Source organism: Podarcis vaucheri (genome assembly GCF_965113315.1).
Source record: "Podarcis vaucheri genome assembly, chromosome: 16".
NCBI classification, from domain to species: domain Eukaryota; kingdom Metazoa; phylum Chordata; class Lepidosauria; order Squamata; family Lacertidae; genus Podarcis; species Podarcis vaucheri.
In genome coordinates, this window is record NC_138754.1 from 25,378,744 (window position 1) to 25,393,544 (window position 14,801).

At 48.3% G+C, this 14,801-nt stretch overlaps 1 protein-coding gene across 1 annotated transcript in view; it reads right to left on the bottom strand.

Moving 5' to 3' along the window:
- The window catches only part of POLE (DNA polymerase epsilon, catalytic subunit), an 81,126-nt gene that overhangs the window by 16,765 nt on the left and 49,560 nt on the right, over positions 1 to 14,801 (bottom strand). The window contains exons 25-37 of the mRNA XM_082202967.1: positions 13,830 to 13,974; positions 13,463 to 13,620; positions 12,707 to 12,902; positions 12,161 to 12,375; positions 10,724 to 10,826; positions 10,534 to 10,614; positions 9,889 to 10,011; positions 8,723 to 8,941; positions 7,205 to 7,414; positions 4,887 to 5,030; positions 1,843 to 1,983; positions 818 to 971; positions 616 to 722 (exon numbers count right to left, since the gene is read on the bottom strand). Of these exons, the coding sequence (XP_082059093.1) occupies positions 616 to 722; positions 818 to 971; positions 1,843 to 1,983; positions 4,887 to 5,030; positions 7,205 to 7,414; positions 8,723 to 8,941; positions 9,889 to 10,011; positions 10,534 to 10,614; positions 10,724 to 10,826; positions 12,161 to 12,375; positions 12,707 to 12,902; positions 13,463 to 13,620; positions 13,830 to 13,974 (1,996 nt within the window). The remainder of the gene's footprint in view (positions 1 to 615; positions 723 to 817; positions 972 to 1,842; positions 1,984 to 4,886; positions 5,031 to 7,204; positions 7,415 to 8,722; positions 8,942 to 9,888; positions 10,012 to 10,533; positions 10,615 to 10,723; positions 10,827 to 12,160; positions 12,376 to 12,706; positions 12,903 to 13,462; positions 13,621 to 13,829; positions 13,975 to 14,801) is intronic.

A 14,801-nucleotide genomic window follows, 5' to 3' on the forward strand; every position in this document is an offset into this window, starting at 1 on the left:
TACAGTGGTACCTCCGTTCTTGAACGTAATCAGTTCCAGAAAATTGTTCGAGTCCCGAAACGTTCAAAAACCAAGGCGCAAAGGGCTGTCTGCAAATTCAATTGGGGAAATTGAAAAACACGCAGCGCAAGCTGTCCGACAACGGAAGCATCTACTTCCGGGTTTTCGGCGTCCGGATTCTGAAACGTTCATCAACATTTGAAAACTGAGGTATCACTGTATACAACTTATGTTGCAATTGTGATGTTCTGCTATGTTGATATTTACTGTACGCGAGTTGCTTTGTGACTCACGTGAGTGAAAAAGTGGCGTAGAAATATAGTACAGTGGTACCTCAGGTTACATAGGCTTCAGGTCACATACTCCGCTAACGCAGATATAGTGCTTCAGGATAAGAACTTTGCTTCAGGTTGAGAACAGAAATCGTGCTCCGGCAGCGCGGCAGCAGCAGGAGGCCCCCATTAGCTAAAGTGGTGCTTCAGGTTAAGAACAGTTTCAGGTTAAGAACGGTCCTCTGGAACGAATTAAGCATTTAACCCGAGGTACCACTGTAAATGAAAGGACAATATTTCAATGAGTGTCAGCAAGCCCCACCCCCCCGGCCTCCGACCTTACTGTGTCAAGCACAAAAACAGATGCCTTCCGCTGAGATGGGATGAAGAGGCCAAACAGTGCCTTGTTGCCTTGGGAGTTGTGGTACAGGTAGATGTGCCGGATGCTACCTAAACAGACACGGAACAGAGCCTCGTGTCAGAGAGCAGGAACTGCCTTCCTAGTTCTTGCCAGCCACCTGAGCATTGGGGGCGAGTCTTCTTACCTGGCTCCAGGTAGCTGAACTGGGCCAGGGAGCGCATCTCGAGGTGCTCCAGGTTGAAGGTTTCAGCCTCCCGGCCGGTGAGGTGCCTTACCAAGTTCCTGTTGACCATGCACACGCAGCCCAGGCGGATCAGGGCCCGCAGGAGTAATGGGATCTGGGCAGGGAGGAGAAGAGGAATCAGAGGTTACACCAGGGGTGAGAAGAACTGGCAAATCTTCTGGCAGGGTAGGATCTACTGGTAAATCTCCGGCTATGATCTGAAGTCAACCGGCAAGGGTATCTGGCCCCAGAGCTTTTTTTCAGGAGGCACTCAAGGGTATACAGTACGGGCATTTTTTATTCTTCTTTTTCTAGAAGAAAAGCCCTTTGGTTTTTAAAAACCCGCAGTACGAGAACTGAAGTTACAGGAAACCAGGGTGGATAAAAATCAATGTTGTTTTTTCAAAAAAAAAAAAAAAAAACAACCCAAAAAATCATTTTTCAAAAATTTAAATTGGATTTATTTACATTTAAATTGGATTTAAACATAGTGAACTACCCAGAGCAAGATGCTCCGTGCTACTGCCTCAGAGGTTTCAAAAGGAAAGCCAAGGAGGATGCGGAATGCAGCAGGTTTCACCTGTGGCTTCTGCCTAGGTAGAGGATTTTGAAACGAGAAGCCTGAAAAAACCCATTTATGGAAGGCAAGTGAAGAGAAAGCATAAATGACACAGATGGTAGTATTTTCAAGTCAACTTCAAGTCTCAAAAGAAAGAAAAAGGGGTTCTAGCCAATTCTACTCTGAGTATACCCTATATTACATGCCCTTCACCCTAAGGTCTCAGGGCAGGCCACATTAAAACACAAAAAACCATTTAAAACAATTATAATCACAGGAATAAGGCGGGTCTTATAAATATACACCTCAAGTGTCAATTGTGTCCATTGAGTCTACTCGGACTAGCAAGGGGTGCAACCCTACGTCTCATCCCCAGACCTAGAGCTCCCCTTTTCCCGCATCAGACCAGCCAAAGGGAGTTACTTACCTGGGTCTCGTATACCCCCTCTATATCTGGGGCAGAGAGGCTGGCGTTGATTTCGTTGATGTGCTCCTGGTACATTTCCTCGGGCACAGAATACTCATAGAGGTTGTAAACCAAGTTGGAGCGAGGAAGGATCCTGTTTACCTGCAGAGATGATAACAAGGACTCAGGTGAGACCCCCCTCAAGTCTATCTGCACCTGTTTTTACCATGTGGGGCACGGATGGGTAGGTGGATGGGCGGGCACAACCACACTCTCCTTTCCTTGTCATAGTAGTTCTGGGTCAACTGGCAACTCTGCCCCAGAATTGTAGACATCTCTCACTGGCTTCAAACGAAAAGCCTTTCGCTTTTGGACTAACCTGGCTCTGAGTTGCCAAAAAAGTCATGTGCAGTCATACATTATAACTCTTGAATACTTCCACGTTGTTTATTTAATATGTCTATATATTGCTGTCAGGGGCTCAGGAACAGAGGCACAGGGGAGGAGATGGAGAGCGAAGGGGAAGGATCTGAGGGCAGCGTAGGGGAGTATGGCAGTGACCCGAGAGATTCCATGAGCTTCTCCAGCGAATCAGAAGACTCCCAGAAGGAGGCGCTGATGGTCAGGGCAAGGGGGGCCAGCGGGGACTCCCAAAGCAGCAGCTGGAGATCAGGGCCAGCTTCCCCACCAGAGCGTAGTGGGGGGGAGGAGTCCCAGGTGTCAGGGCCAGCGTCTCCTCCAGGAGGGAGAGAAGATGAGTCGAGACTGACCACACCTCCACTGGGGAGTGGGGGAACGGAGGGGAGGTCAAGTACAGCTAGCCTCCCTGAAGGGGGGAGCAGTGACAGGAGCAGTGTAACGGTCAGGAGGAAGGTTGCCGGCTGGGCGTGCACGCCAAGTTCAAATGTACAGGCGCGCGGGACAGCAGAAAGCCCGGATCGGGAACCAGGTCCTAAAGCCCGCCGGAGGCAGGGGGAAGACTCAGGGGACTCGGCGTCAGAAGAGTCTAGGAAGGGCGAGACCCCAACTGACAGGCGGACCCAGAGGAGGAAAGAGCAGAGGAAGAGGAGGAGCAAGGCTAGGGTCTTAAACTGGTGTCTGGGGGGAGGAGACTCAGACGGAGCTTCGGCGGTCTAGAGTTTAAGACGTAGAGCTGCGCGCTGCGGCTGTGAAAGCAAAACTGAACTTCAATAAAGACTTTTGTATATAACCATGAACCGGCGTTGGTCCTTTGTGAGCTGGGACCTCGGGCAGCTCTGACAATTGCCTTTCCTCCAGTGAGCACAAGGTGACATACATGATTCTTCCCCTCCCTGTTTCATCCACAAAACAGCCCTGTGCGATAGGGTAGCCTGAGAGGCAGTGACTGGCTCACCGTCACCCAGTGAGCTTCAGGGAGTGGCTTCAGATGACCCAGTCAGATGGGCAGGGTAAAAATAAAATAATAATAATAGTAGTAATTATTATTATTATTATTATTATTATTATTATTATTATTATTATTATTATTATTATTATTTTGGCTGAGTGAGGCCTTAAACCCTGGTCTTCCAAGCAATTAGTCTGACACTCTAACCACGACACCATACATGACACCATTTTGTCCGACACAGAAATCTTCATACTGAGCATTTTGCGTGAGTAAAACCTGGTTCTAAGAAGCATTTCGCTCATTCTAAAAGGGAGGGGAAAAAATATTTCACAGGAGTTCTCCTTGCCTTCCGGTGTTCCACATTCCGCCACCCCCCCCCGCGAAAAAAATGAAGTTTTCAGTGTAAAAGAAAAAGGTCATAGGATGAATATTGATCCAGAGCAGATTCCAATGTATAGTTAGCAGAGTAAAAACTTAAACAGGATTCCCAAAAAATAGACCAGAGGCGATTGTATTTCATCCATCAGAGCTTTACTGCTACTGAAGGCAAATGAGCATAATGGTCAGAAATCCAATACATTCAGTATGGACATCCATGCTGTCCATAAGAAATCCAGTTGCGGCAGACTTAACTTAAACTTACAATAACTTACCGTATTTTTCGCTCTATTGGACGCAGTTTTTCCTCTCCAAAAATTGAGGGGAAATGTGTGTGCATCCTATGGAGCGAATGCAGGCTTGTGCCATAGCCGCACGCAACCCCTCCGGCAAGGAGAGGCTGCACGGGGCTAAAGGGGAAGCCAAAACAGCGAGCAGGATCCATCCCGCTCGCTGCCTTGCCTTCCTCCATAGCTGCGCGCAACCCCTCCGCAAGGAGAGGCTGCACGGGGCTATGGCTTCTTTAGCCCCACGCAGCCCCCCCGGCAAGGAGAGGCTGCGTGGGGCTAAAAGGGAAGCCAAAACAGCAAGCAGGATCCATCCCACTTGCTGCCTTGCCTTCTTCCATAGCTGCGCGCAACCCTTCTGCAAGGAGAGGCTGCACGGGGCTATGGCTTCTTTAGCCCCACGCAGCCTCTCCTGGCAAGAAGAGGCTGCACGTGGCTAAAGGGGAAGCCAAAACAGCGAGTGGGATCCATCCCACTCGCTGCCTTGCCTTCTTCCATAGCTGCGCACAACCCCTCTGGCAGGGAGAGGCTGTGCGCAGCCTGTACGCTGCTCTTTGGGGCTGGGAAAAATATTTTTTTCCTTGATTTCCCCCCCTAAAAACTGGGTGCGCCCTATGGTCTGGTGTGCCCTATGGTGCGAAAAACACGGTATAATAAGTCACCACACCAGAAGGAAATAGAAAGAGAAAGTGAAACCTAGGCTTCTTCTGGCCTTATTTTTATAGTCAGCATAACTTTGACAGAAAGGATAAGAGAACTACTGCAGTTTAAACCAGCTGTACTCATCTTCTCTGAAGGTATAACCCAAACACCATGAACCTTCTGCTTGCCTCTTTCACACAGAGCAGCTTCCAGAAGCTTCTTGAATTAAGTAGAATAGGAAATATCTCTACACATCAGATCAATACTTTCTGCACTAAGAAATGCAAACTGACATTAATACCCTACTTTTCTTGGACCAAATCACTTGCGGCAAACAGATTACCGCAGTACATTTACTGCTCTCCCAAAGGACTAACTCCACGCACCTTCCGATACGCAGTGCTCTCTTCAGGTTTAGGGACGCGCTGGTTGACATAGAAAACACGAGGGACACTCAGCTTGAGGCAGTGAAGGTCGCTTCCAATGACGGCCCACAGCTTGAAGAGGCCTGGCTGGCTGGTCTCGGCGATCTGGGGAAGAGAGATCACATCAAGGTGGGCTTGCAAAGGCAGAGGGAGGCAAGGAAGCCGCCTGGACTATGCGGAGGCTGGAAGCACAACCCAGGGGGCAGCCCTTGATCTCATCCGGCGTGGGGGAAAGGCTTGAAAAGTGAGAAAAAGGTACAAAGGCTGTGGCATTTGCTGGCCTTTCAAAAGCTTATTAGGGCAAATGGGGTACGGCCCCACCAACTTCCACCTCCCTGCCTTCTTTCTTGCAAGCAGTCCAGGGAGTGGTCCTGCCTGTCAGCTTTCTCCACCTGCTTAGCCCTTGGAGAACAGGGATGGGGAGGCCCACGGGTTCAAAAGGGTTGGGAACCCCAACACATTGCTAGATTTTGAACAGTAGGAGATCATATAACTGGTAGCAACACAAACACCTAAGAAAAAGCAAGCATGAAGAACCAAGAGTAGTCCCTGCCTTCCACTGGAGGGAACCATCATGGGAATCGGGGAGCGAGACAATATTAGGATATAGTTACGTTCCACCTTAAAAGGGACAGGCAGGACTATTGTGTGTCACATGCCTGTTTACATTTCCAGCACAGTCTGCTGGGAACTTCCGTTTTGTATATAGCTTTTGAGTTACTGCTGTTTTGCTGGAGACGAAGGGAAGCAGACATGTTTTCCTTTGTTCCTAAACCATGCTGAATAAAACGCTTGTAAATATGCTTACACACATCTCTGTCCGCCTCTTCTACTGTGAGAAGATTTACGCACTCTGCTGACAGAGCATGCATGGGTCTCTAAACGTATCTGAGGCTTGTGTTGCTAATTGATGCTGTTCCAAGGGAGACCGGCTGCCAGCCGGTGGCTGGAGCAAGCTGGGGGCCTGCCAAATGCCCCCGTCTCCCCGGCAGTATGCCAACAGTAATTGGGCTAGCACAAGGATTAGCACCAGAGGTGCCAACTCGAGCAGAAGGTTTTTTGGGGGGTGATGTTCGCAGGTGTGTGCAACGCCAGGAGGTGGAGCCAAACACGGTAGCAGCGCGGCTTCAATGGCTGGTTCCTCCTCTCTGGCAGTTAGCCTCCTCCTGTGGCTGCCACCACCGCGAAGAGCTGCCAGCCACCGAAATCGCACTGTGCTCGGCTTCACAATTGGCCTCTTCTGCCTTGATTCTTCTCAACGTTGTGGGGGGCTCCCCAAAATATTTTATGGGGGAGAGCCCTTTCGATAACCCAGATGGAAATTCCCAGGTGTCAAAAAAGGTTATTTATGTATGCCACTACTGCAGCCCGTGTTTTGTTAGCCCCCAAATGGAAAACGAGCAAGGTCCCAACCAAAGAAGAATGGCAACTTATGCTGATGGGATATGCGCAACTTGCGGACCTAACATATCAAATACGAGAACAAGAACAACATAAATTTAGAGAAGACTGATAAATGTTTATTGAATATATGGGGGAAATTGCGTACATTTGGAAACGGCAGCATTATGATAAATCCAACAGTGTAAATGGATAGATGTAATAATGGAATACTGAATGGTTTAGTTCATGTAAAATATGCAGGGATTTATGATATGCAAAATGAACCATGGAAAGGGAAGTAGGGAAGTCATTGATTATTTTAAGGATGCTTAAATGAATATGATTACCACTAACACAATGGGGTCCCCCTCTCTTGCATGTGTCCCTCACAGTCCCTTAATTTGTTCGAGAGGGTTGGGGAAACCTCCAAAAAATATTTTGGGGTATGCGTGTGCGTGTGTGTGTGTGTAAAGCAGGTTTAACTGCTCAATGAGAAATCCTTGTGGAACATTCACCATAGCACTATGTTGAACACAACCCAGCATCTTTATTATTTATTTCATTGCATTTACGTCCCACCTGTCTTCCCTGAGGACTCAAAGGCAGCATACGTGGTTCTATGTCTCCTGATTCAACCACAACAACCCTGTGAGGTATGTCAGGCTGAGAGAGCAACTGGCCCCAAATCGCCTAGCGAGTTTCATGGCCAAGTGGGGAATTTGAACCCTAGTCCCTCCCAGGTCCTAGTCTGACACTCTAACCGCTATGCTGCACTGGCTCTCTATTATCTACCTATGCCTCTGTGCATCTGACTTTATAGCATGCTCTGCCAATGGCAGTCTTAGACCCCCTCCCCTGGCAAAAAACCCCCTCCCCTGCCCCATGGTGCTCCTTACCTGCACGACCTGCCAGGGCATGTCCAGGATGCTGCGGGCCGTTTTGCTCAGGTAGCTGCCGAGCCCCATGGAGGGCCTTGCCCTGATCAGCCCCCCGCCCAGGACCGACTCGCCATCTGCCAGCCGCCGCCTCTTGCGGCGCTCCTGGCGCTGGCGAGCCTGAACCTCCCACTTCTTCTTGTGGTAGCACAGCCAGACCAGGCGTTCCTCCTGCAGGAAAGAGTAGGAAATCGGCAGTGACCATCGGGCAAACCAAATTCTAACTTTCTTCAGCTTGGGTGGAAAGTCAAATTCTTCAAATCGGAAATGGTGGGAACAAATGGCTGGAGTCCTGAAAACGTTGTGCAATCTGTAATTTCTGATGGAGTCAGCATTGCGCCAACATGATGCCATTACACATATCTATACTGCACACACTTGTGAAACACAGACCGCTTATAAACGTCATCTCCAACTCCTCGAAAGATTCCATCAATGGTGTCTCTGAAAATTTTTACACATCACTTGGGAAGACAGGCGAACTAATATCAGTGTACTGAAAGAAGCAAAGATCACCAGTGTTGAAGCAATGATTCTTCAACATCAACTTTGTTGGACTGGTCATCATTATCGTCTTCCAAAGCAACTACTCTATTCCAAACTTAAAAATGGAAGGTGTAATGCTGGTGGTCAACAAAAGAGGCTTAAAGACTCTCTCAAGGCAAATCTTTTAAAAATGTAGTATAAACACCGAAAATTGGGAAACACTGGCCTGAGAGCACTTCAATTGGAGAACAGCCTTTACCAAAAGTGTCATGGGCTTTGAAGACGCTCGAACTCAGGACGAAAGGGAGAAACATGCTAAGAGGAAGGCACGTTTGGCAATCCCTCACCGTGATCAACTCCTGGAAGGACATGTGGATCCAGAATTGGCCTCCACAGTCACTTATGGACTCACTGTTAAGGTCGTGTTCATGGAAGACAATCTTACTCGGCTGTGAGTGATTGCCAAGGAGGAAGAACAACACAGATCTATGGTGTGACAGCGTTTGGGGCTTTTGTTTAGAGAAAAGGCGCGCAAGTTGTGGCGTAACAGGAGCCGATAAAATTCCGCATGGCGTGGAGAGAACGGATAAAAGAAAAGCTTTTCTCCCTCTCACAACATGGGCGCATCCAATGAAGCTGAATCAGCAAAGGAAGCCCTAGTGCATAGCTGCAACTATGGAATTTTCATCAAGTCAGATGGCTTAGACAGGTAAACCTGTCAATGGGTTCTAACCCCGACGGCTGCATTCTACCTCCAATCGCGGTAGGGGAGTGACAGCTGTGTTCAGGTCCTGCTTGTGGATTCCAGAGGAATCTAGTTAGCCCCTGGTTGACCAGGATGCTCTACCAGTCGAGCCGCTGACCTGATACAGCTGGCTTTTTTTAAGGTTCATATATGGTAGAATGTTGCTGCTTCCCCATCGTCCAGCCCCAGCCCCAGAGCAATCCTTTGTTCCTCTATTTAAATGAAGTTCTCTCCTTCTGCTACCTTACCTTGGTGGTTCCAGAGGGAGGTGGCGGGCCCAAGATCTCCCTCCAGGACTGCGTTAGTTCCGAATTCTGGGACTGCTGCTGGTTCTCCTCTGCTGTAGGGATGCGTTTACGTTTATTCGACACGGGGACCCCCGGCTGCAGAGACTTGTCAACCCCAAAATCTTCCATGTCAGCCACCTGTGTGGAGGGCGTGCCCTCCTGGATTACGCTGGCAGAGACCTGCGAGGAAACACCGAAAGGTGGGGAGTACAATGATGGAATCCTCCTTGACTGAGCAACCCAATTACCCACAAAAACTGCCCGTGGCCTCCACCTTCTTCTCAGGTCTGGGATAAAAGTATGTTTTACCTGCAGATGCCCATCTCAGAAAGCACCGGTTTATTTTTATTACAAAAATGAAAAACAGCCTCAAGGGACTGCCATCTTAAACAAAGAACAGCTGAGATGTAAAAATCAAACTGACCATTTTGAAATCTATATACAGTGGTACCTTGGTTCTCAAATGCCTTGGTACTCAAACAACTTGGAACTGCAAACCCAGAAGTGTTCCGGTTTGTGAACTTTTTTTGGAAGCCGAACGTGCTCCATTTTGAGTGTCATGCTTTCAATTTGAGTGCCACGCTTGCATTCTGAGTGTTACAATGAGGTTTGTCTGTTTTTGCTATTTATTTTATGTTTTTGCAGCTTTTTGTTTTTGTGGAACCCAGTTCAGCTACTGATGTGTGTGACTGCAGTACATTGTTTATTGCTTTCATTTTATGGATCAACGGTCTCGTTAGATAGTAGGATTCATGTTAAATTGCTGTTTTAGGGGTTGTTTTTAAAAGTCTGGAATGGATGAATCCATTTTTGCATTACTTTCTAGGGGAAAGCGGGCCTTGATTTTGGAACGCTTTGGTTTTGGAATGGACTTCTGGAACAGATTATGTTTGAGAACCAAGGTACTACTGTACAAAGCAATTAGAAGCCAGGACTATAATTTATGCCCATTTATTTGGGAAATAAGTCCTAGTGAACAAAGTAGGAATTACTTCCAAGTAAACATGATGAGGCAGACATTTACTACAACTGTTTTCATTTGTGTGCATGTGTAAATGCATTTTAATTAAAAAACTGGATTCATTTTTTTAATCCACCCTGTGTAGGGAGAGCCCTGCGCCTCTTACCTGTCTCTTGCCCTCACTTGTGAACAGCTCACTGATTTTCTTCTGCTTGTACATGTCATTCTTTTCCAAGAGCTTCTTGTGGAGCCAGTCGGGGTGTCGGACGCGAGGAACGGGGTTTTTTACCTGACGGGACACCACATTTGTTATTTATTTGGGAGGCTCCCTCTGACTTTCATTCTGCCTGATCCTGCAAGGATACTACTGTTTTTGACCAGAAGCAGAAGGAAACTAGCTATGCTAGAACACAAGACACTTGCACTGACAGTGCTGACATCCAAATCAGAGACCTGTAATGCAGAAACCCCAGCTTCTTGGCTGTCGTTTGTACAACCCCGGTCCCCAAAAACCAATCACAGAGGAGTAGAAATGTTTTAAATAATTAGCTCTGGAGTCCCAGGTGTGCTCTGAGGAGTGCACAGAGCTCTCGTGCATTTGGAAAAGGCTGGGGTCAGTTCCATGCAGGAAGGTTCTACCTTTCTGAAATGAATGGGAACACTCAGGGAGCTAACTCAGTTTTGGAGCTTTGAGTTTTTAACTAGCTATTGGACCAGAGCAACTAAGTGTGAGAGTTCTGCGGCCACCTCCTGCGCCTCGTAACATCCTGGGGGAGCCCACAGCCCTTTAGCCGCCAACCCGACAGTTTACCTGCTGCAGGGCTGCTGGGATGGTGATGATTTTCTGAATTGTGCTGCCCAGTCTCTCGATGTAATAGTCCCAATCCAGGATCTACAAGCAGAGAGACAGGATTTGGGTCAAGTCCAAGGCTGGGGACAAGAGGTGTGCCACAGTCAGCCTCGAGTCACAAACTGCCGCAGGACAGCCCCACACTGCTTACCGTCCGGATGTCAAAATCCTGCAGGGAGGGGCTCTTGAGCCATTTCCGGAGATAGTGCCTGCGGACCGAGAGCTCAGCCTGGAAAATGGCCAGCGGAATGGCCCTGGGGAAAATAAATCAAAACACATCACTTCTATTTCCAGAAGAGGAGCGGCCTTGTCAGTCTGTTGCATCTTAAAGACTATATGGTTTGTATCCGATGTTCGTTCTACTCTGTAGAACTGTATGGGCTGTATGACGGCAATGCAATTTATGTGGAGCTATCCTGGGTCCTGTTATGGAAGTGTGGGAATGGTGCATCCATAATACTATGCAAAGGATTAATGCTGTAGCACAAAATCCTGTGATGTCATATTGAGGCATCCCCCCCCCCCCAGTTCCGTCATCAACTATGTGTGTGAGTTTTAACTGTGAGAGCAGCAAGTGTGTTGTGTTATGCTGTCGCTTGCCTCAAAGCCAGTCTGTAAACATCAGTCAGTCTCAAGATACAAATTCATGTAAATATGTTTCAGTAACGTAAGTATTATCTACCTCTTTTGTACATTCAATCTGACAAGAACAAGAACAGCAAGTCAAAGCCTTTATGTTACTTTTAAACTTTAGAACTGTTGCTTGGTTTTTCCGGGGGGGGGGGGGAGAGAACTATTTAAAATAGGAATAAGAATAATAATTTATTATTTATACCTCGCCCATCTAGCTGGGTTTCCCCAGCCACTCTGGGCGGCCCCAACAGAATATTAAAAATACGATAAAACATCAAACATTAAAAACTTCCCTAAACAGGGCTGCCTTCAGATGTCTTCTAAAAGTCAGATAGTTCTTATCTCCTTGACATCTGATGGGAGGGTGTTCCACAGGGCAGGTGCCACTACCGAGAAGGCCTGGTTCCCTGTAACCACACTTCTCGCAGGGAGAGAACCGCCAGAAGGCCCTCGGAGCTGGACCTCAGTGTCCGGGGCTACACGATGGGGGTCGAGGGTCAAATGATCTGGGGCAACTTCCACACAACTCTGTAAAGTATAATTACCAGCTGGTGTAGAATCTGGCCAAGGGTATGCAACATTGTGTTGGAACAAAAGTGGGGTTGCTATCATTTCTGCTTTTTACTATGTTATGCATTTTGTGTTTTCATAAACTCCCCTGTGCTTCTTGCATGAAGGATGTTATAGAAATTTAATAAATAAAAACCACAACATCTGCACCGGCGGCCCATCTGCCAGCTTCAAGGTCCTTGCGTTAGGTTACAGAGCCCTGAACAACTTAGGTCCAGGGTACCAGCTGAGCTCTTCTACTCCAGTTCAACCGCCAAAATCGTCTGCAGGAGATTTGGTCATTCCTTGAGTTGGCAAGGCTCATTTCACAGCAACAAGAAACCGAACCATTCACGTCAATGGCCCGGCATTGTGGGGTACTCGTGCCCCTCTGATCGCTATATACCTCTCTGTGACTGGGGATCCTTCTGGCTTCTTAGAAATAATAAACCGGCAGCTCAGACCGGCATCCTTCACCATCTGATCCCCCAGGAACTCAGCCAGGCGCTTGGCGGTGCTGATGGAGGTGGATTTTTGCTCCCCATAATCCTCCAGCTTGCGGGACATGGACCGGTTCTCGGAGATAAGCTCAAACAACTCCGAGTCAGGCATATTGGCAGCCTGGAAGAAAGAGAGAAAGGAACGCTTGCATGTGCCAGCCCATTCCCCTCCTGGACCACTTTGGAGGCACGGCAGCTCAGCATCCCATGTTGGCCGCACTAAAAGCTTCTGAAGGCCGCAGGAAGCCTGGGAGATGCCCATGTGTAGACTACAGAAGGGGAGAAGAGGACTTTACAGCAGCAACAGGAACCTCGTCTTCTTTCCAATTGGTGGTTCTGCCCTTAACTGGCCACCAATTCCCCATTATCTTCATCCCCAAATGCCCGGTGTGGATATATTTAACCATACATCCCAGGAAAGCCAGCAGACTCACCTTGGAGCCTCAACCCACCTTGCTGTAGAGCACATCCAGCCAGTAGTCAGCCACTTTGGCAACGGAGGCATAAACCTCTTCCAAAGTGGTGCCTTTCAGGAAGGCCTCAAAGACGGACGACTGGAAGATCTTGACCAGCTGCAGCTCCCCCCGCCGCTTCACCTCAAACCCCTTTAGCTCGGCCAGGGAGCCGTCCTCGTTGAACACGGCGTACCTGGCGTGGAGCAAAATAATCAGCCTGTGCATGGCTGGCACCTTCCTTCTCCTGTAACACCCCCCCCCAACCTTTTTACCAGTGGTGTCTGGGACCGATAGGGTAGAAAGCAAGGATCCCAACAGTAGGTGGCGCCACATCCAATGAGAAGCAGAGGCAGCTAAGACTAGTTTTGTCCCCATCCTCCTCCCTGCTGGGTTCTACAAGGGGCAATGCTGAAAGGAAGGAGGAGAAAGCTTGCTACACCCTGGGGCTGGTTGTAAGTAAAAAAGGCAGGTGGGGGCTGAGTGAGGGTCAGTGCCCACTTTGTCCCAGTGCCTTCACTATCTGTTGCCCTCCAGGTATTTTGGACTACAGTTCCCAGGTGGGGAACTTTGCCCTAATGGAACAGCCCCCACGGCTTCTTACAAACTAGAAAGGAGAGAGCTCTGAAAATGCCCATCCATTAAGGATCTAGCAGTGATGTTTCAAGTCCTGAAATCTTCCAGGTTCAGCTTTGCTGCCTGCCGGTATTCCTGAGCCAAGAAGGAGTTGCTCCCCAGACCTGGACTCTGCCTCACCTTTTCTTCAGCTTCTTGCCCTCTTCCTTGGAGGCGGGGAGAATCATGGCCAAGTATGGGCCGTCCACTTCAAAAAAGATGCTGTTCTCCGAGCGGGAAACGTAGGCCAGTGAGGCTGGGTCCACCAGCTCCTGGTACTGATCGTTCGTAAACCCTTCCTGCAAGTAAGTGACACACATGCTGGGCGCTTCGGCCTTGCAGGCTCATGCTGCACCCCAGCACAATTTAAAGGGAGGGCTGGAAGGAAGCTATATATGATGCAATCCCTGCAGGGGGGAAGCTAAATGTCAAACATACCCATGACAAAATCCTGTCAATTCAACTTGCCCCAAAATCCTGCTAAGGATAAAGGTTTGAGGCTCCTCACCTTCACCATGATGTTCAGCATAGCACCTGGATAGGAGATTGTCACTTTGGGCTTCTTGGCGTGGGTTGATTTGATGACAAAATTTTCCGGGAAGCTGTTTGGAAGCACACACCAGATCCCGTCTGTGTCCAGCTCCAGCGGCCTCCTGGGAAAGGGGAAAATGGGAGAGGTGTTTCCATATGGGAGCCCAGAGGGCACTCTGCAAAAGCAGCCACCTTATGAGGAATGGTTGCAGCAATCGGAGCTTTTCAGTTTAAGAGAAAAATTGAGAAAGATGTAGCGATTTATAAACTATGCACGGCAAGGAGAGAAAGCAGATAGAGAAACGCTTTTATCCCTCCCGTAACATTAGAACTCGTGGTCATCCGAGGAAGCTTAATGTTGGAAGGTTCGGGACAGATAGAAGAAAAGAGTTTTTCACACAGTGCATAGTTAAACTATGGCCACCAACTTGGATGGCTTCAAAAGAGGTTTGGACAAATCTATGGAGGACTATTGATAACTACTAGTCATGATGGCTATTTGGCTCTGCTTCCACAGTCAGAGACAGCAAATGATTCCTAATACCAATTGCAGGGAACTGCAGGATGGGAAAATGTGTCTCTACCTCCATCGCTCGGACCTCATCACTGAAGTCCAGCTCTAAGGGCCTTCTGGTGGTTCCCTCACTGCAAGAAGTGAGGTTACAGGGAAGCAGGCAGAGGGGCTTCTTGGTAGTGGCGCCCGCCCTGTGGAACACCCTCCCTTCAGATGTCAAGGAACTAAACAACTATCTGGCATTTAGAAGACATCTGAAGGTAGCCCTGTTTAGGGAAGTTTTATAATGTTTGATGTTTTATTGCTTTATTATTATTAATAATAATATTCTGTGGGGAGCCGTGCAGAGTGGCTGGGGAAACCTAGCCAGATGGGCAGGATATAAATAAATCATCATCATCATCATCATCATCATCATCATCATGTGCTTGGGTC